The 26,702-nt window shown below is 49.2% G+C and overlaps 2 protein-coding genes across 5 annotated transcripts in view; both read left to right on the top strand.

Moving 5' to 3' along the window:
- The window catches only part of SHISA4 (shisa family member 4), a 429,323-nt gene that overhangs the window by 141,095 nt on the left and 261,526 nt on the right, over positions 1 to 26,702 (top strand). The gene's annotated exons all lie outside the window — the stretch shown is intronic.
- NAV1 (neuron navigator 1) overlaps positions 1 to 26,702 on the top strand; it is a 278,022-nt gene that overhangs the window by 65,727 nt on the left and 185,593 nt on the right. Inside the window, exons 2-3 of one of the 4 annotated variants that reach the window (XM_050762167.1) lie at positions 19,747 to 20,491; positions 25,158 to 25,261. In XM_050762167.1, the coding sequence (XP_050618124.1) occupies positions 19,779 to 20,491; positions 25,158 to 25,261 (817 nt within the window). In that variant the 5' untranslated portion in view covers positions 19,747 to 19,778. Of the gene's footprint in view, positions 1 to 19,590; positions 20,492 to 25,157; positions 25,262 to 26,702 lie in introns of those variants that run through there. The other 3 variants (XM_050762159.1, XM_050762177.1, XM_050762185.1) reach the window with 3 other exon arrangements.

Genomic DNA, 26,702 nt, shown 5'->3' with positions numbered 1-26,702 from the left:
GATTACAGGTGTGAGCCACCATGCCTGGCTTCTATTCCCATTTTATAGATAAGAAAACTGAAGCTCATGGGCCAGGTGCACAGTGGCTCACGCCTGTAATCCTAGCACTTTGGGAGGCTGAGGTGGGTAGTAGATCACTTGAGGTCAGGAGTTTGAGACCAACTCCTGGCCAACACGGTGAAACCCCATCTTTACTAAAAACACAAAAATTAGCCAGACTTGGTAGTGTGCACCTATAATCCCAGCTACTTGGGAGGCTAAGGCAGGAGAATCGCTTGAACCTGGGAGGCGAGGTTGCAGTGAGCCGAGATCGTGCCACTGCACTCCAGCCTGGGTGACACAGCAAGACTTTGCCGAGAGAGAGAGAGAGAGACAGAGAGAGACAGAGAGACAGAAAGACAGAAAGAGAGAGAGAAAGAAAGAAAGAAAGAGAGGAAGAAAGAAAGAAAGAAAGAAAAAGAAAGAAAGAAAGAAAGAAAGAAAGAAAGAAAGAAAGAAAGAAAGAAAGAAAGAAAGAAAAGAAAGAGAAAGAAAGAAAGAAAGAGAGAAAGAGAGAAAGCAAGCTGAAGCTCAAAGAAGTTATGCCACTTGACTGGGTCACCCATTGAGGAAGGGATGGAGTGAAGATTCAAACCCAAGTTTTTGACACTAAAGCCCATTCTCTTTCCACTGTATGTAGTATCTTCTAGTAGAATTTTTCTGCCCTGATATTTAAGAACTTCTTTTTGTCTAAATCTTTATTCATCCTGCTACAATTGTAAACACAGCTATGAAAATATATTAATGGGTATTTGTTTTGCTTTGTTGTTTTTACTGAGGGCATCCTAGCATATAAGCAAATGATGACCCAGCACCAGGGAGGTTGCTTGTTTTCTCTTCTGGCTTCTGGTTTTTCTTTTTTTTCTCTTCCCCCCGGTCCTGTCTTCTGCTTCTCTCCCATGCCTTTGTGTTGCCCCTAGGGTGTTTCTCTACTTTCCACCTTCCCTTTCCATCCTCTCTGCTCCTTTAGACCTTGGCAGCCAATCCTGTACCTCCAGCATCTCGTTGCCTAGCAACCGGCTTCCTACCTGCCCCATTGTGTTAGAATCTCCATGACAACAAGTATTGCCAAAAGAGAGAAAAAAAGTTAGGTGGTAGTAGGAGGTGATGAGACCCTTTATTTTAGGACATTTGTGCAGTTTTGCCAGCAATAATTTGCTCACTCTCAGGATTCCCCAGAGGGTGTCACAGATGGACTGAACCCAGACCTCATGAGATAACAAGTCATGAGACTGACAATCTGTCTGTGTGTGGGGATGTAAACTCTAGCATAGGGGCATTCATGTGAGGGGCAAGAATGAGAGCCACGGGCTTTTTTTGTGTAGACATATGGGACTGGGCCGCATGATCCCCTTACCGTGGGTCAGCTCAGGAAGGCAGCCTGAATGAGGGAGGATTTTTCAATAGTTGTACAAGTGGAGAATACTTGCACAATAAGCCATATGGAGAATACTTTCCAATAAGCCATAGGTGTGGGTGCATCTGAATTGGGCCATGCCTGGCCAGCTGCATCTAGGGGAGGGCTAAGGAGAGGGGGAATGGGAGATATCATAAACAAGATTTGGGGCGACACAATCTCCTGCCCAAGCACTGTGGGGGTGTGTGAGCCCTGTGAGATCCCTGCTGTGTCCAACTCCAGGCTGTGGTTGGCCTCAGCAGCCTCTGCATCCCTTCTGCTTTGCCGAGAGGGAGACTGCAGGGAAAAAGAGGGAAAGAGGAAGTGGGAAAGAAGTCCAGACCGTGTTAGATTTCCAGGTGCCTGGGCTTGTGTTCACAGCGGGGACCCTGGCTGTTTCGTTCACTGCCTCTGAAGGCCTGACATTTATTCACCAGGTGGCTATGGGATCCACCTAGAAAGGGGAAGTCAGGTAATGTCTTAGAAAGGGGAGGCACTCGGCCGGGCATGGTGGCTCACGCCAGTAATCCCAGCCCTTTGGGAGGCCGAGGCAGGAGGATCACAAGGTTAGGAGATCGAGACCGTCCTGGCTAACACGGGGAAACCCTGTCTCTACTAAATATACAAAAAATTAGCCAGGCGTGGTGGCAGGTGCGTAGTCCCAGCTGCTCGGGAGGCCGAGACAGGAGAATGACGTGAACCTGTGAACCCGGGTGGCGGAGCTTGCAGTGAGTCGAGATCGCACCAGTGCACTCCAGCCTGGGCAACAGAGCGAGACTCCGTCTCAAAAAAAAGAAAAGAAAGAAAGGAAGGAAGGAAGGGAGGGAGGGAGGGAGGGAGGGAGGGAGGGAGAAAGGAAGGAAGGAAGGAAGGAAGGAGAGGCACTGAGAAGAAAGGTGAGACAGCTGAAGCAGGTCAGAGCACTTAGGCACTACTTTTCTGGACATGTGGCCAGGGATCCACCAGGACCCTTGTGAAGGCAAGGACTTGCATATTGCAAAACCTCTTCTCCTGTGGGCAAAACACGGGGGGGCTACCTGGTCTGTCTTTATTGCTTTATTGTTCAAGGTAGATAGTGCATGGAAGACCTGTCCCCAAGCCACTCAACCTACCCACCCAACCATGCTATTTTGCTGGCACCTTCCTCACTAGTACTGCCATGTGAACTGTGAGGCTCTCCTAAAGCCACGGGGTCATCTTGTCATCCTGTCCATGCACCTGGCCTTGAAATTCACAGGCAGAAGAGCATCTTTGCCCCTCCAAACTCCAAACAGAAGGACTAGAAAGACCCCAGTCCTGGTATTTAGTGCTCTTCATGGACAGAAAGTTCTTTGTAACCGCTAACTTAAATCCCCAAAGTAGAGCAGTTCATTTGTTATCATCTGTGTTCACTGGGGAACAAGAACAGAACAAGATCTGCTGGCTATGGGGCCAGCCCCCACACACATGTTCTCCAGTTTGCTCCTCTACTTGGCCTGACTGTTTAAGGCCTCCAGCAAAGGCTACACCCCCCGTTGCTGAGCAAGGCCGTTTAGATGCAAGATACTAATTGCTAAGATAGATGTAATGAGTCAAATACTCTTAGATACTATTGGAGGACAAACAACTTGGTTAATCTTTTTGACAAGCAATCTGCATTTTGTAACCAAGAATCTTTATAAGATTCTTCTGTTGGATCCAGTAATTCTCCTTCAAAGAATTAAGCCTGAGGAAATAATCAGAGTCTCAAGCAAAACTATTTTGGATATTTGTCACACTGTTATACATAATAGTGGAAAACTGGAAACAATCTCAATGGCTAGTGGTGGTAAAGTGGTCGAACAATTTTTTTCTTCTTTTGAGATGGAGTCTCCCTCTGTCACCCTGGCTGGAGTGCAGTGGCAGGATCTCAGCTCACTGCAACCTTCACCTCCCAGGTTTAAGCAATTATCCTGCCTGAGCCTCCTAGCAGCTGAGACTATAGACGCCTGCCACCACGCCCAGCTAATACTTGTTTTTTTAGTAGAGACGGGGTTTCACCACCTTGGCCAGGCTGATCTCGAACTCCTGACCTCAAGTGATCCACCCACCTCGGCCTCCCAAAGTACTGGGATTTTTTTTTTTTTTTTGGAGACGGAGCCTTGCTCTGTCACCCAGGCTGGAGTGCAGTGGCACGATCTCCGCTCACTGCAAGCTCCACCTCCCGGGTTCACACCGTTCTCCTGCCTCAGCCTCCTGAGTAGCTGGGACTACAGGTGCCCGCCACCACGCCCGGCTAATTTTTTTTTTGTATTTTTAGTAGAGACGGGGTTTCACCGTGTTAGCCAGGATGGTCTCGATCTCCTGACCTCGCAATCCACCCGCCTTGGCCTCCCAAAGTGCTGGGATTACAGGTGTAAGCCACCGCGCCCGGCCAGTACTGGGATTATAGATGTGAGTCACTGCACCTGGTCTGAAGACTTTAAAATGAAAAGTAAAAATGCTTACTATATAGTGAAAAGATATAAAATATATGGTATAATGATAACTTTATTGTGTGTGTGTGTGTTATGAACAATAAAAACCCTGGAAGAACCCCAAAACCTACAAATGGTAATAGCTGACTTAGTAGGGTAATAACTTTATAGGTGATAGACATTTTCTTTTTTATGTTTTGAGATTTTTCGAGTGTTTTCTAATGCACAGGTTATTTTTGTAAGTAATAAGAACTACCCTTTTTTAAGGACTTGCCACCATGTGCTACTGGGATAAACATTTTCCACACATTATTTTCCTTCATCTCTACAGCAACTCAGTGATGTATTCTTGTTTTTCAGATGAAACAACCAAAGTTTAGAGAGGTTAAGTAACTTTCCCAAAACTGCACAGCTTATAAGTAGAACCGGATTCTGAACAGAACTCCCCCAAAACTTATAAAAAGTGAATACTGTCTTTCAGTGTGGGGATGAGAGCTGATATGTGGTGTTCATCTGCATGGCCTGCGAGTTTCTGATCCAAGTCTACAAATGCCAGTGGATCCCACTCAGATGCCCCTCTCGCTGTAGCTCTACTTGTGGGGCAGCCTCGGTCTAACCTCCTGATCAGCCTTCCAGGCAGAGGTGACCCAGTTCAGAGATGTTGTGCGGGGACTTACAGGTCAGTGAGGCCCCGAGTGCAGGCAGAACGGAGGCAGTTGCTCTCCTGGGTCTGCCCAGCATGACAAGGGAGAGGGGGTGCTTTTCCAGCTTTGCTGATAGAAGTCTCCCATAAGCTCACCTGTCAGCCTCCTGGTGTCTGGTAGGATGCTGGGCCTTGGACAGCTATGCCCTGGAGCCTCATAGCTCATGGGATTTTTTTTCTGAGATTGGGGTCAGCTGGGGGAGGAGAGTTTCTCTCCTGCAGCCTGGCGCTGGGGCCTTGGGCAGCGGCCAGGCCTGGCCTCTCCCTCTGTGCGTGACTACCACACGAATGTGCTGCTGCTGAGAGCAGGGAGTCATCCTGGCTTGGCAGCGCTGTGCTGGCAGGAATGGGGGCTCAAGCACAGTTTTAGCTTGGCTTTGAGGGAGGCTGCTGGAGTCAGCAGGACGGGTTTTCCAGCTTTGCTCGAAAACAGAAACACATAAGCAACCAATGGAACGAGAGAGGGCAATGGGACTGGGATTATCTTCAGTGCTGGAATTGCTTGCCCCACTATTCAGATGGCAAAGCTAAGGCCTAGGGACTGAGTAACTCGGGAAGATGCTTAGTGCTGGCGTCCTGTCCAGTGTTCTGACTCCTGGACTGCACTTTACTGCTGGGCCTGCTGCCAGACCCCAGCCCAAGTTTCTGATTCCCCAACCCTACCCCTCACACATTCTGAGCTGTTGGGTAGAAGGAAGAACTTATTGCTAGGGTAGCCAGCCTGGTGCTGCCTTCACTTGGCAAGAGGTCTGGTCTGCATCTCACAACATAGTCCCACTCACAGGTTTGACTCTAGGTCCAGCCCTCTCCAAATGCCAGGCTCTGCTGTTCCAGGCAGGGAACCAGCCCACACACTGCAAAGTGGCCTGGGCCTCTGGGCTGGAGGGCTTTAGGAACAGTCCATAATCCCCAAGGTCTCTCCCGCCCCAGCACCAAGGAACCTTCGTCCCTTGCCCCAGACCAGTGGCCCTGCAAGTATGTGGGATTTGTTGAGTGATACTACCTCCATCTGCCTGGCTGGAAAATCCATCCACGCAGAAATGCTGGAAGTTTTAAGATGGGGGAGAAAAATAACAATAAAGCAAGTGTGAGAAAGATGGAGCTGACAGGTCTGGTGGGAGACATGGTCATCTGGCTAGCAGCCTGGGGTCTTCATAGGCTCAAGTTTCTCTGTCTGCACTGAGCTCCCCCAGCCCCAAGGCTCCGCTTACCTCTGCTCCTCCCCATTCAGCAGCTCCAGTGTCCATCTGGAATCTAAGCTATTGTTTGGGAAGCCAGACTTCTAGTAACTCTGGCCTGGAGGAAAGTGTATATATATATATACGGAGGGAGGAGGGAGAGAGGGAAATCTGGATGGAACAGGGACTGTCTTCAGGGCACCTCCCCAAGGACCTAGATACTTAAACCCATGTGGCTTAGAACTCTAAGCTCTGATCTGCATTGCAGGGGAGCATGCCAGTTGTCGGGGTGTTTGGAGCTGGGACCTATGTAGCAGGAGGTATCCTGGAACAGAAGAAGGAGCAGAGAGAAGGGAGGGCACCTTCTCTGCTCTACTCAGGGTGAAGGAAGCTGTGTGCCGGCTGCACCTGCTTCCCATGCCAGCTCAACTTCCTGGGAAGTATTTATAACTGAGGCCTCCAGCCCCCTGTGATTTGTGGGACAGTTTTAAACCATTGATTTTCATTCGCACTAAATCATTTCTCTTGGCTAATTGAAAAGGAACTGGGGATACTGAAAGTGGAGCCATTCACATGGACCAAATCAGCGAAAGATGTCAATATGCTGAAACAGCACAAGTCTTCAGTTGGACGGCTCCGAGTTCCCTCCCTGAAGCTCAAAATCCACTTCTCTCTCAGAGGTCAGAGGCTGTGAGAAACACACCCTTAGAACCGGGAAGTGAACTTGGATTCTTAGCAGCAGGGATGGAGGTTAGACACCTGGAAGAACTTCCAGCCTAGGGCAATGGGATAAGAGATTCTGAGGGAGGTGTTGGAGGAATGCAGTGAACATCTCTTCGGCAGAGGTATGTTTGAGATCTCCATGTCCTGCCTCTGTCCGCAGGCTCAGGTGCAGGACGCACTGTCTAGGGAAGAGCATTTGTCCTTCTCTAGACACAGGCTGGGGTGGTGAAGTTGCTCTGGGAATGCCAAGTCTGGGCAGAACCCTCTCCTGGGGAATGGCTGGGCTGGGCTTGGAGTAAGAGGTGAGATCTTGGCTATTGCTTGATCACTTAACTATAAATGACAGAAGCTAAACAATCTGATTTTACCTGAAAGTAACACAGCCAGCCCCATCTTTCCTCTGTAAGAACACATTGCCATCTGGCCAGAAAGGACACCATGCCACAGTCTAAGGATAAGGACACTTCTGGAGGTGCTGGCAGAGCCCTGGGCTCTGGGGGTGATGATGGGGAGGGGAATGGTGAGTCCCACAGCTTGTGGACAATCCTAATCCCCATTCAGAGCCAGGAGCCAGGTGCCAGCCAGGCGGGCGTTGGGGATACTGAGCCCCACCCCCTCCACTAACAAGTCCCAGCCAGTAGACCTCAGCTTCCCCTGCTTCCTGCCAAGGCTCTGCCCACTCTGCCCATGCCCACTCTGATGGGACACCACCACTGGCTGCCCATCCTTGTCTTTCTCTTGACACAGACTGAGGTGATTGCATTCTCTGCCAAGGACCAGGCCCAGCTGAATGGCCCCCAGCTGGTTTGCTGAAGCCTGAAGCCAGGGTCTATAGGCAAGAGCTTGGGCAAGGAGGATGGGCTCAAATCCTTTTACTATGGTATCCCCACCACCCACATCTCAACTCTTCCTTCACTCTGTCCTGAGAGGTTGGCAGAGATTAGAGCCTGGACGAGAAGGGTAAACATTTAGTAAATGATTATTGCAGTCCTCTCCGCAGCCCTGGGACCTCCTCACAATGCCCAGTCTGGAAACACTGGGACGTTATGCGGAGAGGAGGCCCTGTGGTGTGGGGGAAGAGAACTGGAGTAGGGGAGTCACCCCAGGCTCTCCTGTTGCTCAGTGGTGTGACTTGGGACAAGTTACTTCCTTGCAAGCATAGGAATATTGTGATTTGCCTTTATACCCTCACCCCTAGCTCGATGTGTGAGCTGAACAAAGTCTATAACCCACAAATATTGCAAGTTGTGTGCCCACAGTGGGGCTGTTGGGGCTCATTTTTCCAGGGAAGCCTGTGAGCACACTGCTGGAGGCCTGGAGCCTCTGAGGTGAGCGAGGGTGGGAGGACACAGAGCACCTCCTCACCCTGGGCTGGGTGGGAAGTGGGCCAAAGGGAAGGGACAGGGAGGACAGGTGGGAAAGGAAGCTAGAGTTGTGTGTGTTTGTGTGTTTAAGAATAAACGTGAGTGTGAGTTGCATGTATGATGTGTGTGGTGCAAGTGAGTGTGTATGTTTGTGTCAGTGTGTGAGCATGTGCCTGTGTATCTCTGTGTGAATGTGTATATCTGTGTGTATATGTATTTGTAGGTCGTGTGTGCATATGTCTATCTCTGTGTGTCAGAATGTGTGTGTGTGTGAGTGTGTGTGTGTCTTAGTCCATTCAGGTTGCAATTACAAAATACTTTAGACTGGGCAATTTATAAACAACAGGCCGGGTATGGTGGATCATGCATATAATCCCAGAACTTTGGGAGGCTGAGACAGGAGGATTGCTTAAGCCCAGATGGAGACCAGCCTGGTTAATATAGTGAGATCTCATCTCTACAAAAAATTAAAAAACAAAATTATCAGGCATGGTGACATGTGCCTGTAGTCCCAGTTACTTGGCAGGCTAAAGTGGGGGGATCGCTTGAGCCCAGGAGGCTGAGGATGCAGTGAGCTGTGATCATGCCACTGCACTCCAGCCTGGGTGACAGAGCTGCAACCCTGTCTCTAAAAATGTAAGAATTCAAATGAAACATCAGAAAATTATTGCTCACAGTTTTGGAGGATAGAAGTCCAAGATCAAGGTGCCAGTAGATTTGGTGTCTGGTGAAGGCCTGTTCCCCATAGATGGTGACGTCTATGTGTCCTCACATGATGCAAGAAAGGGGCAAGCAGGTTCCTTCAAGTCTTTTATGAAGGGACTTAACGCATTCACAAAGGTGGAGCCCTCATGACCTAATCTCCTCCCAAAGGCCCACCTCTTAATACTATTACATTGGAGATTAGTTTTCAACCTAGGAATTTTGGAGAGGACACAAGCATTTGGAGCATGGCAGTGTGTATCTTGTGTCTCGATGTGTGAGTGTGCTTGTGTGGGAGGGTGTGAGTGAGTGTGTGTATGTCTGTGTGTGTGTCACTATGTGTGTATGGTGTTGGTCTGAGGGGTGCAGCAGTATGAGTCATATCTTCAGAGTGGCACCAAAGGACACACTTCTCTCTTGCCTGAGGTGAAGCCCAAGTTGAGATTTGGCCCTGGAGAAACTAAGCAGGATTTCCAGGGCAGAGGGAGGGTAGGTGTCAGATGTTGTAAGAAAGCTTGGAAAGAGGCCTGTGTGGGGTCCAGGGATTCTGTCTGTGGCCTCTGGACTCATGCAGGTCATTCTGTCCACTTCCTGTCTCTGAATAGGTTGCACCTAAGTCATCTTCATATAGTCAGGAGTGCCTCAACTTCAGAAGGACCTCCATGAAAAGAGATCTCCCCATCTTTCTTACTAACCTGTGCCATGGTCTTAAATGTATTTATTTTGGAAACTTGGCCTGCTGTGTAATTTGGTTACCCTCTCCCCGCCTGCCTCCGCCACCAACCCCATATAAGTTGACTGTCCTATTGGTACTCAAATAAGAAAACAGAAATTTAGGTTAAAGGTGAACCATTCTGGTGACAATGTTTGTGCTATTCTGACTGAAATGGCTGACAAAAGGTACTAATGGGAAATTTGGGGCAGAACAGAGAAGGGAGATACAAGCCATGCTAATGACTTGACTTAATAATAACTAGCTAGTATTCAGTGTTTATTATGGCCCAGGAACTGTCTTCCATGATCTTCCTGTCATAATTCACTTAGTCTTGGCTAGGCGTGGTGGCTCATGCCGGTAATCCCAGCACTTTGGGAGGCTGAGGCAGGCGGATTACCTGAGGTCGGGAGTTCGAGACTAACCTGACCAACATAGAGAAACCCCATCTGTACTAAAAATACAAAATTAGCTGGGCGTGGTGGCGCATGCCTGTAATCCCGGCTACACAGGAGGCTGAGGCAGGAGAATCGCTTGAACCTGGGAGGCAGAGGTTGCAGTGAGCCGAGATCACGCCACTGCACTCCAGCCTTGGCGACAGAGCAAAACTCAATAATAATAATAATAATAATAATAATAATAATAAATAATTTACTTAGTCTTTATAGCAACACTTTAAGGTAGATATTGTTATCATCCCCATTTCAAAGATGAGGAAACAGGCCAAGGAGGTTAAATAATTTCGTCAGGACCACAAAGCAGGAGGCAGCAGTACCCAGATTTGTACAGGGGGCTGAGGGGACTGGTTGGGGGTGGGAAGATGGGGCTGAGGACGAGTGGGGAGAGGGGATGGTTCCGGCTCCAGGACCTCTTTTTTTAGCCAACACTCTGTGTTGTGCAGTGTCCGTACCTCAGTGCTTGAGTTCAGAGATACTCCAGTTCTTTACTATGAATATTTTCCTCATCCTCTTTCGTTCTTTTTTTGGCATATCCAACCCCTAGATGCTCTGGTTAAAATGTTCTGACCTTTTCGAAATGGGTATATTCAGTGCATTCCCAAACGCAATCGCGGCCCCTTTAACAGGGCCACTGCAGGAGGAGCTGTCCTATCAGCACCACGGCCGCCGCCCCGCGCACCCCCAACCCCGGCAGCAGCTGCGGGCGCCTCAAGGGCAAAAAGGGCGGTGGAGAGCGGGGCCAGGAACTTGAGACTGGCTAGTTCTCCAGACCCGAGAGGGAGGGACCGCCGCCGAATACTGGTGCTCGCCCTCCTTTCCCCTCGCCCCGCCCCTGGGAGATCAGAGGGAGCTGGTGCTTAGGCTCTCACCGCCCCCTGAGTCAGAGTGAAACATTTATAGGCCCAAAACACTTCCTTGCTCTGGGGTTTGCAGAGCTTTAATGGCCAGGTAGCCTCCATTTGTCCTACTGGGGCGGGGCCTGGCGCTGGAATGAGGCTGAAAGGCTGGAAGATTGAGGTGGAAAGGAGTCAGGGCTGAGGCCTCAATTTAGGCTGTAGGGTGAGATGCACAATCTCTGGAGCTAGACTGTTTGGATCTAATCTTGACTCTGCCATTTACTAGCTGTGTGATCGTGAGAAAATTCCTTAGCCTCTCTGTGCTTCACTGTCCTTGCCTCTGAAGTGGGAATGATAATAATAGCACCAACTTATAGAACAATTACAAGTTAATATAGGCAAAGCACTTAGAACAGTGTCTGACAGGCAGTCAGCAAATGCACCTAAAAAGCGTTTGATTTACAAATAAAGGACCAGGGTGAGACTTAGATAGCAGACAGCTGGGACGTAGACTGGAAAGCGAGGAGAGAGAAAAGTGTGTTGGGTGTGGCTGATACATCATGTTCAGGGGCAGGGACTATCCCACTTTGCCTGGGAAGCCACCAGCCTCTCAACTCACCTGTCATCCGCCAGACTGTCCCATTCTGTGTCTGAATTTGGCAACTTCCCTTTGGGAGGAGGGGCGGTTATTCTCCTTAACATAATTTCTGTCCTTTCTTTTCTTTTCTTTTCTTTTCTTTCTTTCTTTCTTTCTTTCTTTCTTTCTTTCTTTCTTTCTTTCTTTCTTTCTTTCTTTCTTTCTTTCTTTCTTTCTCTCTCTTTCTTTCTTTCTTTCTTTTTTTTTGAGATGGAGTCTCACTCTGACACCCAGGCTGGAGTGCAGTAGCGTGATCTTGGCTCACTGCAAACTCTGCTACCCAGGTTCAGGCGATTCTCCTGCTTCAGCCTCCCGAGTAGCTAAGATTACAGACACCTGCCACCGTGCCTGGCTAATTTTTGTAGTTTTAGTAGAGACGGGGTTTCACCATCTTGGTTAGGCTGATCTTGAACTCCTGACCTTGTGATCCACCCGCCTTGGCCTCCCAAAGTTCTGGGATTACAGGCATGAGCCACCATTCTTGGCCAATTTCCGCCATTTCTTGAGCACTTCCTATGTGCCAGTCACCATGCTAGGTGACTTATCTTTACTCTCTCATTGCATCTTTATAAAACCCATGACTACTTATTGCAGATGAGGACTCTAGGCTCAGAAAACTTATCTAAAGCTACATAGCAGGAAGTAGCAGAGCTGGGATTTGAACCCAGATCTTCCAGATTCAAAAGCCTTTACTCTTTCCATGATACATTTTTCGAGCTGTCTAGTTTCCTACCCTTTCCACTGTGGGCACTTGGGTGTTATCGTATGAAGCATGGACAACGTTGTTCCTGTTGATGCTCCAGGTTTCTGATCCAGACCTGGCAGGTGTTCTTATCCTCTTCTGCTCTTCTGGAAGCTCAGGAGAATAAGGCAGCTCAGCCTCTATCCCTAGGTACGTGGGATGGAGGGACACTTGAAAAATAAGGTGTTTTTTTTTTCCCCCGTGATCATAATAACAGAAATATTTGTTGAGTCCTTATTATGTGCCAGACACTGTTCTAAGCACTTTCTGTTCATTAACTAACTTACTCTTCACAGCAACCCTATGAGTAGATCCTGTCTCGATCTCATGTTACAGAGGAGGGAACTCAGAGGTTTTGCGATTTGCCTTAGGTCACACCACCAGCAAATGACAGAGCCAAGCTTTGGACCCAGTCATTCTGGCTCCAGAGTTTATTCTTTCACCACGGTACCACAGAGTCTCTTTAAAGAGCAGGAGTCTGAATTGGGGCACTGATGAATAGACCTAGGGGCATGAGGAGTTCTACCATCAAATCCACTACTTCCCAGACCTCAATCCACCAACTACCAACATGACTCCTCTTCCTAAAAGCCTCCCCAGATCCTGCCTCACTGACAGACCATAACAACTAAATCTCCATGGTACTCTGTTTTGTCTCTGTCTCTCTCTCTCTCTCTTTTTTTTTTTTTTTTGAGATGAAGTTTCACTGTTGTTGCCCAGGCTGGAGTGCAATGGCGTGATCTCGGCTCACTGCAAACTCTGCCTCCCAGGTTCAAGTAATTCTCCTGCCTCAGCCTCCTGAGTAGCTGGGATTATAGGCATGTGCCACCACAGCCGGCTAATTTTGTATTGTTAGTCGAGACAGGGTTTCTCCATGTTGGTCAGGCTGGTCTCAAACTCCCAACTTCAGATGATCCACCCGCCTCGGCTTCCCAAAGTGCTGGAATTACAGGCATGAGCCACCATGCCCGGCCTGTTTTGTCTCTCTTGACGCACACCCTGCACATGTTACTTGTCACGAGTGTGCATGTGTTTCTTCCCCACCAGACTGCTAGCTCCTAGAGAGCAGAACCTGGGTCTCAGCCACCGCAATTGCCATAGCACCTGGTACATGGAAGCTGCCCAGCCAAGGTGTGTGGTTGTTGAACAAAGGGATCCTGCTATGAATCCCTTTGTAAGTGCAATGTTCTTTTGTAACAGGGAGTACTAACTCCCTAGTGTAATTTATTGAGGACTGGGATCCCCAGGATGAGGGAACTAAAGAGCACTGAGGCCCTCCTCTTGTTCACTGAGGTTAAGTGAAATTTCAGATCAGGGCACTTAGAAGGAGAAAGAACACAGAGAGCATGTTTGGAGGTGGAGGATCTGATAAGATACCCCAATCTCTCTCTCTCTCTCTCTATCTCTCTCTCTCTCTCTCTCTCTCTCTCTCACACACACACACACACACACACACACTCCCATAAGAAAGAAACTCTCTCCTTGCTTGTACCTCCAGCTCTACCCGCAAACTTCTGCCCTTGAGACTCCCCAGACACATTGCAAAGTTATCACAAAGGATGACTGATACTGATAGCCAAGCTCTTCGGCTTGAACAGACCCTTGTTTAAGAGACATAAGCTGGGCATGGGAGCTCATGCCTGTAATCTCAGCAGGCCAAGGAGGCAGGAGGATCACTTGAGCTCAGGAGTTTGAGACCAGCCAGGGAAACATAGCAAGACCTCATCTCTACTAAAAATAAAAATGAAATAAAAACTAGCCCAGTGTGGTGGTGTGCGTCCTTATAGTTTCAGCTACTCAAGAGGCTGAGGTGGGAGGATCACTTAAGCCCAGGAGATTGAGACTGCAGTGAGCTATTATTGCACCACTGCTCTCCAGCCTGGACCCTGTCTCAAGAACAAATAAAATGAAAGAGACGTAGATTGTCCTGCTTCTCAGACACATTTTTGTCTAACACTGAGATCCAGGAGATGAGGGCCCTTTTAGCTAACCTTATGCATCTCAAGAGACCAAACATTTTCCCAACATTATTTTATTCAGTCTGCTCAGACAGAATATGAGGCAGTAGAGAGTGAGATAGGGCAGAAAAAGTTGCCCTCATTTCAGAGGAAGGGAAACAGAGCTTCAGAGCAAGCATGATGTCTCCCAAATCATTTGGTCCATTAAGAATGTAAACTGGGTGCTGTAGCCAGCAGGCATGTCTAGGCCCTAGGAGAGATGACCTGTGCAGAGGCCTCACCTTTCAGCTTTGGAGGCATCCTCGTTCACGGGCCTCAGCTCAAATCCCACTCCCCATGTGTATTCTCTCCCCTTCCCTCCCCAGCCACCCCACCCCTGCTGCCAGAGACCTGAAATTCCGGTCTTCCTCCTCAATCCCCACCCCAACCCAGGCGTGCCACTTGCCACTAACTAGGGATGTTAAACCTGCAGCTGGGCTGGATGAGGCCTATCTTCTCCCCCTGCCATGCGTGTTGCCTACAGTGTCATATGGGCAATGCCCCTGTACCACACTGACCCCTAGTACCACCAAAGGCAAACAGCATATAAAGTGGTTGGGAAAAGCTAGCTAGATCTCCAGCATGTTGGGAGAGTAAGAGAGGGAAGAGAGGCCTCCCCCAGAGCTGCCTATGACTGATTTTCTTCTCTTCTGGTTTCCACCCTGTAAATTGGATCCCCCCTGCCCACCCCCAACTCTATCTCTGGAAGGCCCCAAGCTCCAATCAGAGCAACTCCAGTCAGAGTTGATCATGGAGGTTGGGGGCATGTAGGCAGAGCGTGGATATGCTCTCAGCGGGTGTGGCCAAGGGGATCCACCCTTGAGCCTCAGAGTCCTGTCCATCTGCATTTGAGTCACACCACTCTGCCACTTTTTAGCTGTGTGTGTCCTTGGGCAGCTTACTTAACCTTCTCCACCTCATTTTCTTTACCTGTGAAAGGGGTACTAAAGCTTACTTTGTAAGGTTGTTACTAAGAACTAGAAATGATGTCTCAATACAGGGGACTGTTACTCTGTCTAGGGCAGAAGCATCTGCCAGGTGTCCTTAAAGATGCTGAGTACCTGTGGGTTCTCACCCCGAAGGCAAACCAGGAAAGCTCCTTCATGACCCCTTGCCCACCCAGGCTAAAATAACTCAGTTTGGGGAGCCCTCCTCCACCACCCCAAAGATGGTCTGATCGTCCCAGGCTCCCATCTGGGGCAATGGTTGTCACATCCCATGTGCATCCTCCTCCCAGTCTAGGTGAGGGCTATCAAGTTGCAGAAGGAGGAGAGAGCAGGGCCCCAATTGCAGTGGAGAGGGAGGGGTAGGGCCCTTGTGACCTACCATGGGAATGTTTTAAATCCTCCTCCCATCGAGCTTTTGAAAAAATGATGATCCAGGAAAAGCAGCAACTGCTGTCTGCTCCATTAGCAAGTGAGGGAGACGCAGCCTCCTCAGCCTTAGGGCTCTCTTAGCTGGAAATCCAGCCAGCCCTAGCCATAGGGCCTGGGGGAAGTCTGAGCTAAGGGGCTGGGAGCCCAGAGATGCATGGAGGACAATGTAGGTGAGTTGGGCTCTTGGTGGGGGGTGGTTATTGGACAACATAACCTGAGTTGGGGAGGGACTCCCAGGAGAGATGAAGGTAGAGTTGAGATTTAGTTCTGGATTCTCTCACCAATGTAGCTACCAGAAGGGACAGTCTAGGGTGTATAATTGGCTTTGGTCCCCACACTGGGATTTGGTGGGGATTGTAGCAGAGGGCAGAAGCACAAGGGCCATGTGGCACATTGTCAGTGCAGGGAATTGAACCTGGGAATGCTGAAATCTCAAGGGTGTGGCTGCAGTGGGTCAGTGGTCTAAGGCCCTTCTCATGGGTAGCAAGCTGGTTAGCTATACAGTCAGTGTACAGCCTATCTCGGTGTTACAGGCCAAGGTCAGCAGCTTGGGGCCCACATGAGTCTCTGAGCAGGTCCACACTTTACCTCCGGTCCTGCTTGGCATTGTCACAGATGCACATGACTGACCAGTAGAGGGGTGGCTAGATAGAAGGAGGGTAACAAAGTCAATCCACTCTCATCTCTACTGGGAAAGAATTCTGACTACTGGCCTGAAGCCAGGATTAAGCATGGTGCTCTCTTCTGGTCTTAAAGAGTACTTGCTTCTCCATCTAACTGCAGTTCCTAGATTTTGTCCTGTCCTCATTTTGCAGACTGGACATGGAGAGGTTGAATAATTTACCCAGATTCTCACGGCTGCAGTAGTAGTACCTGCTTTCACTCTCTAAGTTTCCTTTATGAAAGTCCGTTTCTGTCTCTTCTGTGGGGTTGTGCTTGGCATGCTGGGGCTGGGGGCTGGATAGGGCGACTGCCCTTCATGGGAGACTGTGGCCAAGTAGAGGGTGACTCACAGGGTCTCCCAGTCTGTGTCCTGGTGGGTGGGCAGGGAATGGCATGAGCTAGATGAGGAAGAGGCAGGAGGCAGGCAGGCCCTGGGTGTGGCCCTCCAGGCCTAGGCCATGGGCAGCCACTGGAGAAGCAGAGGCGAGCTGGTGGTAATTCCCTGGGCACACATGGCTTTGCCGCCCTTCTTCTGCTGGGTAGGATGAGGCTGCTTTAGCTCACCAAATAACGGTATCAAATCGTTAAAGTGCAAATTAGAGAAAAGGATGAGGGGGTCATAGCACTTCCCTTGTGGAATAATTTCTTGTGGAAATTATTTCATTTATTGCAGAGCAATCCAATAAGCCCTGGCTGTCATGGTCACTTCAAACTGGAGTTTTAGAAATCCATCAGTGCTTAAGGGTCTACACTGACTTCTTATAGCTTAGTCTGTAACTGGTCCCAGACCACAGAGTCAAAGGTCAGGGAAAGGTCAGCAACAGCCATAAAAAATTCTGTGTGGTTGCTTACAGCTTTCTCCACAATATGAAAGGGGGAATCTCAGGGATCTCAAGGAAATCGGCCATGCTTTGGTGGTCTCTTCTGTCCAGAATGTCTTTTGTCTTCGTCTTCATCCAATGCCAATTCACCCTTTGAGAATCAAACTGAGTATTTTCATTGTACACAATGAAAATATGTACAATGATTGCTCCCATCTGTAATCATTTTCCTAGCATACATTTTTAGATTTGGCATTGTTCCCACAGCAGTGTATGGGGGCCATATACTTTTTTTTTTTTTTTTTTTTTTGAGACGGTTTCGCTCTCTCGTTCAGGCTGGAGCGCAGTGGTGCAATCTCGGTGCACTGCAACCTCTGCCTCCCAGGTTCAAGCAATTCTCCTGCCTCAGTTTTTTGAGTAGCTGGGACTACAGGCATGTGCCACCACGCCCAGTTATTTAGTGTGTGTGTGTGTGTGTGTATTTTTAGTAGAGATGAGGTTTTGCCATGTTGGTCAGGCTGGTCTCAAACTCCTGACCTCAGTTGATCCGCCCACCTCAGCCTGCTGGGATTACAGGTGTGAGCCACCGCACCCAGCCTCATAGCATATACTCTTACCAACACTGGATATTTTAATTTTCTATGATATAGTACATTTGATAGCAACAAATGATAACTTATTTAATTTGCATCTCTTCAATTTCTAATAAAGTCTTTGGTTTTTGTTTTGTTTTGGCCAGTTGTATTTATCTTTTGCAGTTTTCTTGTTCACAGGGTCTCACTCTGTCACCTAGGCTGGAGTGCAGTGGCATGATCTCAGCTCACTGCAACATCCACCTCCCAGGCTCAAGCGATCTTCCTCCTTCAGCCTCCCAAGTAGTGGGACTACAGGCACACATGACCACACCCAGCTAATTTTGATTTTTTTGTTTTTTATTTTTTGTGGAGATAAGGTTTCACCATGTTGCCCAGGCTGGTGTCAAACTCCTGGACTCAAGGGATCCTCCTGCCTTGGCCTCCCAAAGTGCTAGGATTACTGGTGTTAGCCACTGTGTCCTGCCTGCCCTTTATTCTACGGGGTGTTTCCTTTTAAATATTGATTTGGTAGAGCTCCGTATATGTAAAGGTATTAATTCCTTGTTTTTCATACTAGTTGCAAGTATTTTTTTTTCTTTTGAGACAGAGTTTTGCTCTTGTTGCCCAGGCTGGAGTGCAGTGGTGCAATCTCAGCTCACTGCAACCTCCACCTCACGGGTTCAAGCGAATCTCCTGCTTCAACCTCCCGAGTAGCTGGGATTACAGATGCACACCACCATGCCTGGCTAATTTTTGTATTTTTAGTAGAGACGGGGTTTCATCATGTTGGCCAGGCTGGTCTCGAACTCCTGACTTCAGGTTATCCACCCGCTTGGCCTCCCAAAGTGCAGCGATTACAGGCGTAAGTCACCCCGCCTGGCCTGTTGCAAGTATTTTTATAGTTTATTGATGTCTTGAACCTTTTGAAAAGGTTTTTTGCCCATATAGAGATTTTAATTTTTATGCACTCACATCTATCAGTGTTTTACTTTATGATTTCTTCCTTTGATGTGGTACTTTTTTTTTTTTTTTTTTTTGAGACGGAGTCTGGCTCTGTCGCCCGGGCTAGAGTGCAGTGGCCGGATCTTAGCTCACTGCAAGCTCCGCCCCCCGGGTTTACGCCATTCTCCTGCCTCAGCCTCCCGAGTAGCTAGGACTACAGGCGCCCGCCGCCTCGCCCGGCTAGTTTTTTGTATTTTTTAGTAGAGACGGGGTTTCACCGTGTTCGCCAGGATGGTCTCGATCTCCTGACCTCGTGATCCGCCTGTCTCGGCCTCCCAAAGTGCTGGGATTACAGGCTTGAGCCACCATGCCCGGCCTTGATGTGGTACTTTGAAAGGCCTCTCCCACAACAAAATTATGGAAACATTCATGCATGTGTTCTAAAAATTTTTTTATGGCTTCATTTTTTAACCTTTAACTCTTTAATCTATCTGGAATTGATTGTATGTATCTTTATAAACTGCTTTAAATTCCCTTTGAAATGGAAGTGATTAATTCATTAATTAACATGGCTAGGAGGGGAAGCAGGTGAAGGCAGAAGGGGATAATTAGTGAGTCAAGGTCTGGAAGAGAGGAGATCAAGTGCTGTTGACAGGGCCTGCACAAGGAACTGCCTTGAACCAAACGTGGGACACTCAGTTTCTTTCAGAGGAGGGTGGCAGGAGGTGCAGAGGTCAGTTTTGCCAGGGAGGGAGGTGAGTAGGGAATGGGCTAGAGAGGAAGACTGTGAGCCAAGTGCCAAATGCCCAGTGACTATGGGGGTGGGGACAGTAGGGAGGGTCCAGGGAATGGCAGGAGCCTCAAGGGGCAGCATTTGCCAGTTTACAAGTTTACGATCTTGGGGGTTTGTGATTGGCCCTCCCACCCTTGGGCCCTAACAGCATGTGGAAGAAGGTTGCACTGCACTGGAGAGTGTCCTAGGAGGAGAGCCAGGGGTCAGCTGCAGTGATGAGTGGAAGGAACATGCAGGCAGAGGCTGAGAGCGTGAGGAAATTTGTTTAGTGTGGAGGACATTCTAGACTTGGGGTACTAAGAAAGGCCTGAGGGGGAGGAGCTATGAGGAGAGTCTGTCCCCGATCGGTGAATAGGAACAGAGTCAAAGAAAGTTAAATGAAGTCCATTTGTACAGCACATTGCAATTCACAAAGCACTTTCCCATATTGCTTGCAGATGAGCCTCATAACAGCTTTTCAGAGCAGAGAGGAAAAGGGATTTGCCCAGAGTCCAGCAGGTAGCCAGTGACCCAGTCACAATGCGAACCAGGAGTGCCAGTGCCCAGTCTGCGTGCTCGAGCCTCCCCACAGACCCCAACATCCTCTTTCTACACTCAGGGATGGAAGCTCGGGAGATGTGCCTGACGGTCTTTTTTTGCCCTCCCTCCCTGCAGGACAGTAGCCCACCCTTCCAGCTTTGCAGACCATGAATGGGATGGCCAATGTGAATCCCGCCAGCCGCCCTCACTACGCCTCCTCCATCCCGGTGCCTCGTGCCTCTTCCCAGACCAGGATTCCTACACCGGGTGCTTCTCCCCAGCTGCGGCCGCGCCAGACCGGCCTGGCCCTGAGCCCACAGAGAGCGGCCTCCCCCAGACTGGGAAAGGCTGCAGGTCCTTCTAGAAACTCCTCTCCTAGGGCCTCCCGGGGGAGAGGCTCTCCCAAGTTTGCTGGATCTGTGAGGGAGTCAGCCGAGGATGGGGAAGGCTCCTCCAGCTCCCCATGGAATAGTCCCAGGACAACCCCGAAAGCAGTCCTCTCCAGCCGGGCTGGATCCGGAAGAATTGGGGAGAGACAAAGCACCCAGAGAAAGAAGAAGAAAGCCCAGGAAGGGACTCCAGTCTGCCAGACCCGGGGCAGAAGCCCTTCTCGGACGAGCTTTCACGGAGAAACTCAAATACCGGAAGTTCGGAAGCCTCCCAGCGGCCCAGGAAAAGACCAAAGAGATATAAACTACAAAAGTTCTGGGACCCCCAGGTCTTTGGAGCCTGATGAGCGGGCAGCTTCATGGGCTTCCTCGCCAGTCTGCAGCCCAGCGCAGGGCAAGCGCCCCTCTCCCTCTCCAGGGGCCATTAGCTTCTCCTCGGTCCATCAACAGAGTCAGCCAGTCACAGCCACGGTGGCTCCCTTCCAGTACAGGTGAGCTGGGGAGCAGGCAGAGAGGGAAGGGGGCGAATTACAATTTGCAATTACAAATGCAAATTAAGTATCTTCCTGACTAAACTAACTTCCTGTATTTTTTGCCCTATCCTAATGGAAGGAGAAACTCTCACTTATATTTTGGGTGTAGAAAAGCTTGTACATCATCCCCTACACACCAGGGACCTCTGAGGCATCAAAGCGGCTGGAGGTGGGGGTAGAGAACCACCAGGAGCTTTAACCTTCAGTAGAAGGCAACTTGTGTATCTTAATCTCTGAAAAATTGAATGCAATTTAATATTACAGGACTAGGCCTTTGGAGTTCAGGACAAGGAAGTGAATGGTCCCAATACACTCTGCACGTGTTTAGGCTTCATTTAGACTGTTACATTCAGTTGTGAACACCACATTTTAAAAGGACATCGACACACAAAAACACATGTAGAGCAAGACTGACGTGTTGTTGGGGGATCAAAAAAGGTGTTATAGGATGATGAAAGGAACTGAAGAAGTTTGGTTTGGAAAGGGAAGGCTTAGAGAGGGTCTGAGCACTGTTTTCAAATATTTGAAGGGCTGTCATGTTGTAAGATGAATTAGATTTACTTGGTGCAGCTCCAAAGACCTGACTCATCACCATGGTGGTTGGAAGTTAGTTCAAGACAGATCTGAGTCTCAAGATGAAGAACTTTCCAAAAACTAGAGAGCATTACAAATTGACTGCAAGGCAGTGAACTCCCTGTTATTGCAAGAATTCTAACTGACTCCATAGCCAAAGGGAGCTCTTACCAGGGTGACCCCTGGCTCTCAAAGCATATCTTCTGCCTGACTGTACTGCCTGCAAAGTGCACCGATGCTTCTTTTCCTAAGGGGCAACTCACTTATGTCCCTTGTGACTTTCTTCACTTTGATTCTGCAGCTGATGAGAGAACTCAAGAAGCAGAAATGCAGGGCAGGCCTTCCTTTGAGTGGCCTTTTTCCAATTAGTAAAATGTTTCCCTGGTGACTCTTTGGCTTTCTTCTCCTACCTGATTCCCTTCATTTTGAATTCATTCTTTGGGAAAAAGTGTCTAGGCATTAAATTGTTTAAGATTTTACAGTATCTACCTTACAAGTCCCCTGGTATATTCGGAACCTGACATTTTCCAAAGAGGTCAGAATTATTCATCCAAATATTTTAATGCAGCTTAAACAGAACCATGTTTCATTCCTCCAGCAAACATTTGTTGCATGTTTGCATTTTAAACAGAAATGGAAATGTGTCACACCACCCCACCTCCTAGACCCTGCCACTTTTAGGCTCTGGATTAGGGTTGGAGAGAAGGTCGTGGCATAAGCAGGAGTTAGATTAAGACCGAGGACCCTCCAAGATGCTACAGGCCAATGGGCAGGCACCCAGCACAGTCTGCAGGGCCTAGAGCTGCTGCCATGGCAGCTCTGCCAAGGGCCAGGCTGGGCCACCCTTCCGAGCTTCATAGCCAAGGAGGTGCCATCTGCTCCCTAGAATCCACAGACATTGTGTTTTCATGGAAATCTCTCCTCCCTCCCTGCCACCCGCCCCAGGATCTCAGTCTTCTGCAAAGCCCCAGTGGAATGCAGAAGCAGAGGTCACCTGTTTCCCTCGCCATCTCCAGCCTGGTCATGACTGACCTGCTTCTCCAGGGAACGAATCCTGTAGCCATTTTCTCCCCTGCCCCATCCTCCACAGCCCTTTCTTTTCAAGGGCCTGGGTGTGGCCTTCTCAGTGAAGCTTATCTCCTGTCATCCACCACCTCCCTTTGGACCCAGAGAAGGTGCAATACCCCATCTGCTCTCAGAAGACCCCGGTCTCACACATCTAATTCCATCACATCCTCAACCTCATCCCTCTCTGCTATCCTGGAAAAGAGCCACAGCAGCTTCACCGCAGCCCTTCCTGACTTTTCCCAACTGCCAATGCACCCTCCACCACCTCCCTAACCCCCAACAGTTCTCTTCTTCCTGCATTGGGTGGGCCTTGGCTCAGACTTCAATTGGAAGTATGGTTAATGGTATAAGAAGCGTAGGGTTACTGGTGTCACTACTGCAATTTTCTTCTCTCTGATTCCACCTCTGCCTGACTTCTAGAATACACAGTGCTGTCCATTCAGGTTGAGAAGTGAGGGTGGACATGGAGACCTGGCTGTGTTTAGAGAGGTAGAGGAAGATGTGGATAAAAATACAGAGCTGACTGAGATTAGAGATAAAGGCTGCCGTCCTCAATGTTTCTGCTATTGGAGTTTCTGGCCCATATGACTGATGCAACCTCACCCGCTCTTGCATCATATTAATGGCAGCAATAATCATGACTGTAACTACTCCTTTTTTAATTTTGAGTTTTTAATTTATTTATTGGAGACACTCTTGCTCTGCCCTCCAGGCTGGAGTGCAATGGCACAATCATAGCTCACTGTAACCTCAAACTTTTGGGCTCAAATGATCCCCCTGCCTTGGCCTTCCACAGCTCTGGGATTAACAGTTGTGAGCCACCACCCTGGCCTATTCCTATTTTTCTTTTTTCTTTTTTTTTGAAATTGAGTCTCACTCTGTCACCCAGGCTGGAGTGCAGTGGCATGATCTCGGCTCACTGCAACCTCCATCTCCCTGGTTCAAGCGATTCTCCTGCCTCAGCCTCCGGAGTAGCTGAGATTACAGGCATGCACCACCAAGCCCGGCTAATTTTTGTATTTTTAGTAGAGGTGGGGTTTCACCGTGTTTGCCAGGCTGGTCTCGAACTCCTGACCTCAAGTGATGTGCCCGCCTCAGCACCCCCACCTCAAGTACTGGGATTACAGAAATGAGCCACTGCGCCTGGCTGCCTATTCCTATTTTTACCACTGGTTATTGCATACCTGCTCTGGCCCAGACACTGTGCTTAGCTCTTTACATATATGATGTTAATCAATGAAACAGTTGACACGTTATATAAAATTCCCTCTCCCCAGTAGAATGTTCTGTTACTTTCTCACCAATATGTTGCATCCTCTGCTTCAAAATCCCAAGTCCATTCTAATCTCTTCCAAGAAACCAACCAACCCCAGTCTTTCTTTATCCCCTTGGCACTCATGTACTTGGACAGACATTTAATTGACAGTAAGAGCCCGGTGCAGTGGCTCACACCTGTAATTCCAGCACTTTGGGAGGCTGAGGTGGGCAGATCCTGAGCTCAAGAGTTCGAGATCAGCCTGGGCGACATGGCAAAACCCCATCTCTACAAAAAATATGAAAATCAGCTGGGCGTGGTGGCTTGAGCCTGTAGTCCCAGCTACTTGGGAGGCTGAGGTGAGAGGATCACTTAAGCTCAGGGAATCAAGGCTGTAGTGAGCCTTGATCACACCACTGCACTCCAGCCTGAGTGACACAGTGAGACCCTGTGTCAAAAAAAAAAAAAAAAAAAAAAAAGACAGAGAGACAGTAGTACATGGTGATTGTCCCCATCATACCAAACACTCCCAGGGACCAGGATGAGGCTTCCTGCTTTCTCTAAGGACACCCCACCCTGCCTTACACCCAGCATTCACCTGAGGGACCTGAGATGCAAAAGAGCTCAGCACGCTTTAAATAGCTTAGAAAAAGCTGAGCAGAAGAGCAAACACCTCACAACTCTAGACTGTAAAACTGATCCCAGCCTTGGGGGGGCATCTTTTCACCCCATGATGGAAGCCAGACCCAGAGAGGAGAAGAGATCTACTCCAGGTTACACAGTGAGTTAATGGCAAAATTGAGCCCAGAGTCCTGGCCATCTAGGCACTGAAAAAAGTGAAAACTGGAGAGAGAGAAAGACAATCTCAGTGGCACTGGAGACTCTCAGGATTCCATGGCCCAGCCCTTCAATTTCCCCTCCTGCCTGCACAGCCCTCCCCTCCCCCTCCTGCCAAGCTGCCAAAGGCTCCATTTAACTGGAGCCAGCGGGCGGATGGGTGGGCGGGCCAGCTCCCAGAGCCTAGGGTAATTGCCTATAATGAAAGCTCCCACAGCCTTTGTTCCTGGGAGCAACTGTACGGTTGAGGTTGTGCTCAGAGGTCTGTGTGCAATTGGGAGCTGGTGCCCAGAGACCTCACCCTTCCTTTCTGCTACCACAACGGGCCCAGCAAGAGACTTGTCCTCCCAGGAGTCACTGTGATTGCAGCTGAGCCTACTCCTCCTTCTTTCCTGACCTACCAGCTGCCTGGACTACGAGCAAGCCCAAAGCCTGTGTGCCCCCTGTGCTGCCAGGAATCAGTGACTTCAGCTTCAGAGGGAGCTCTTCCCTGTGTGTATGTGCAGGGCTGTACATACTGCTCATCCTGAGGGCAAGGATCATGGCAAGCCAAAGGAGCCAAGGCCTGGAGTTGCTAGGGTATCCCTCTGCCCTATAAGTGATAACGTTCCTGGGAAATGGATAGATTGTAGAACGGCAAGGGGTGACAAGCATCGGGCATCCCAGTGTCCTCTGGGGCTCCCTGTCTGGCGCAGCTTTGCGCAGAAGGCCTGCTGCCTGCTGGAGGGCAGGGGTGTGCACATACCCATCAGGGAAGGACTGGCCCTGAGTGGTGCAGGGCACTATCAGAGAAGAAGAACCAAGTTCTAAGAGGGTTTTCTTAGCCCCATGGAGGGGCTTAGAGACCAGGAAACCTCTACCATGAGTGATTACCTTTTCTTGGTCCCACAGGTTGCAAACTGACCAGAAACCTGGCCCCCTCTCCCAGGGCAGCTGGGCCCTTGATGGCTACACTGAGCCCCTCCATGAGACTGAGGAGAGCTTCTCCTGCATGGGTAAGTGCTCTGGGGGAGACTTCCTCCTAGGGTTGGGAGGCCACTGCGCTAGGACTACCCACGTGGAAGAAGAAGTGACCTAGGCTGGATGAGTCCATCTCTTGACAAGGAGACATCAACCTGTGAATTGCACTTTGAGTTTTTGTCATGCTTGACTCAACCCAGGATTGTTCCATCAAACCCAGGAGCCCTTCAGGGGCAGCATAGGGAAGTGGCCAGGGCGTGCCATGTTTATCTGATGCCCAGGCTGTGGGAGTCACTGCATGTGTGTGTCATGTGAGAAGTCGTGACACAAAAGTAACAAGCTGGGAGTGAAAGCCAGGTTCTGAGTGGTGCCCAGGTTGAAAAATGAAGGTGCTGGAATTAGGGAGGCAGGCCAGAGCCATTTGGCTTGCTGCCTGACAATGCTTCCCCTCCCAGAACCACTTTTAACAGGCCACTCCCACACATGTCCCCTCCCCATGTCATCCTGTAGTCATGACATATCACCTGAGCCTCGGGAATGTGAGATTCACCAGGAAGATCCCTAAATCTCAAATACAGCAATATTCCATAAGGGCAGAGGGACTGACGGTCCCGGGTGCATCCTCAGGTGCTCAGTGTCTCTGAATAAATGAATGATGCATGGATGAGTGAGTGTCTTAGGTACCATTGGTCAGGTCCTAAGTGGGTCAGATTCAAAACTCAGCAGCACTTAGGAACGTGTGTTGATTTTCTTACAACATTAAAAAAGTGTCTAGAGGATGGCTGTGATTCACACCAGGGGTACACGAGGCTGCACACTGCAGGGAACCAGGTCAATCCTTTATTTCCCAGACAAAGGGAAACTTGCCTCAATAAAGTAATGAATTTCCTTTTCACAAACCTGAGATTGTCCAGAGGGTTTCTCTCCCAGCTTTGTCTCAGTGACCTGCTCCAGTGGGGCAAAACTGGGGCTTAGAACACAGCCCGACCCTGAGATCATTGAACAGGATGGTATACTGCTTCTGTATTCTCTGTGCCCTGCTGGGCAGGTGACCGGATTTCCCTTCTTGGCCTGGGAGCCGGGACCTTTTGAGCCCTTCCTAGGCCTGGTCTATAGCAGTGATCTTGGAGCCATTGCAACCCTAGAAACAGCAGCAGCACTCATTCTTCCATGACAAGCCTTGTGGAGAAGGGTTATGGGTTAAGGATTGGACATTTGCAAAACAAGCCATCTCCTCCCACAATAAGTATACATGCAGGAGAACCAGGGCATGGCAGGGGACAAAAAGAAACCAAATTTCTCTGGCACTGAAAAGTCATCAGAATTAGAATGTGGTAACCAGGAAACTATGTGGATCTCTATTTTTACATTTGCAGTTTTGTTAGCGTAATGGCTTCCTCATGTGGATGCCACATTGTTAAAGCCTAATGATCTCCATGCACCTAACCCAGCGCTCGTTCATGATTATTATCCGAT

This window comes from Macaca thibetana, chromosome 1, assembly GCF_024542745.1.
Source record: "Macaca thibetana thibetana isolate TM-01 chromosome 1, ASM2454274v1, whole genome shotgun sequence".
Lineage (NCBI taxonomy): Eukaryota > Metazoa > Chordata > Mammalia > Primates > Cercopithecidae > Macaca > Macaca thibetana.
The sequence above is the reverse complement of the archived record's forward strand: the minus strand, read 5'-3'. Positions and strand labels throughout refer to the sequence as shown.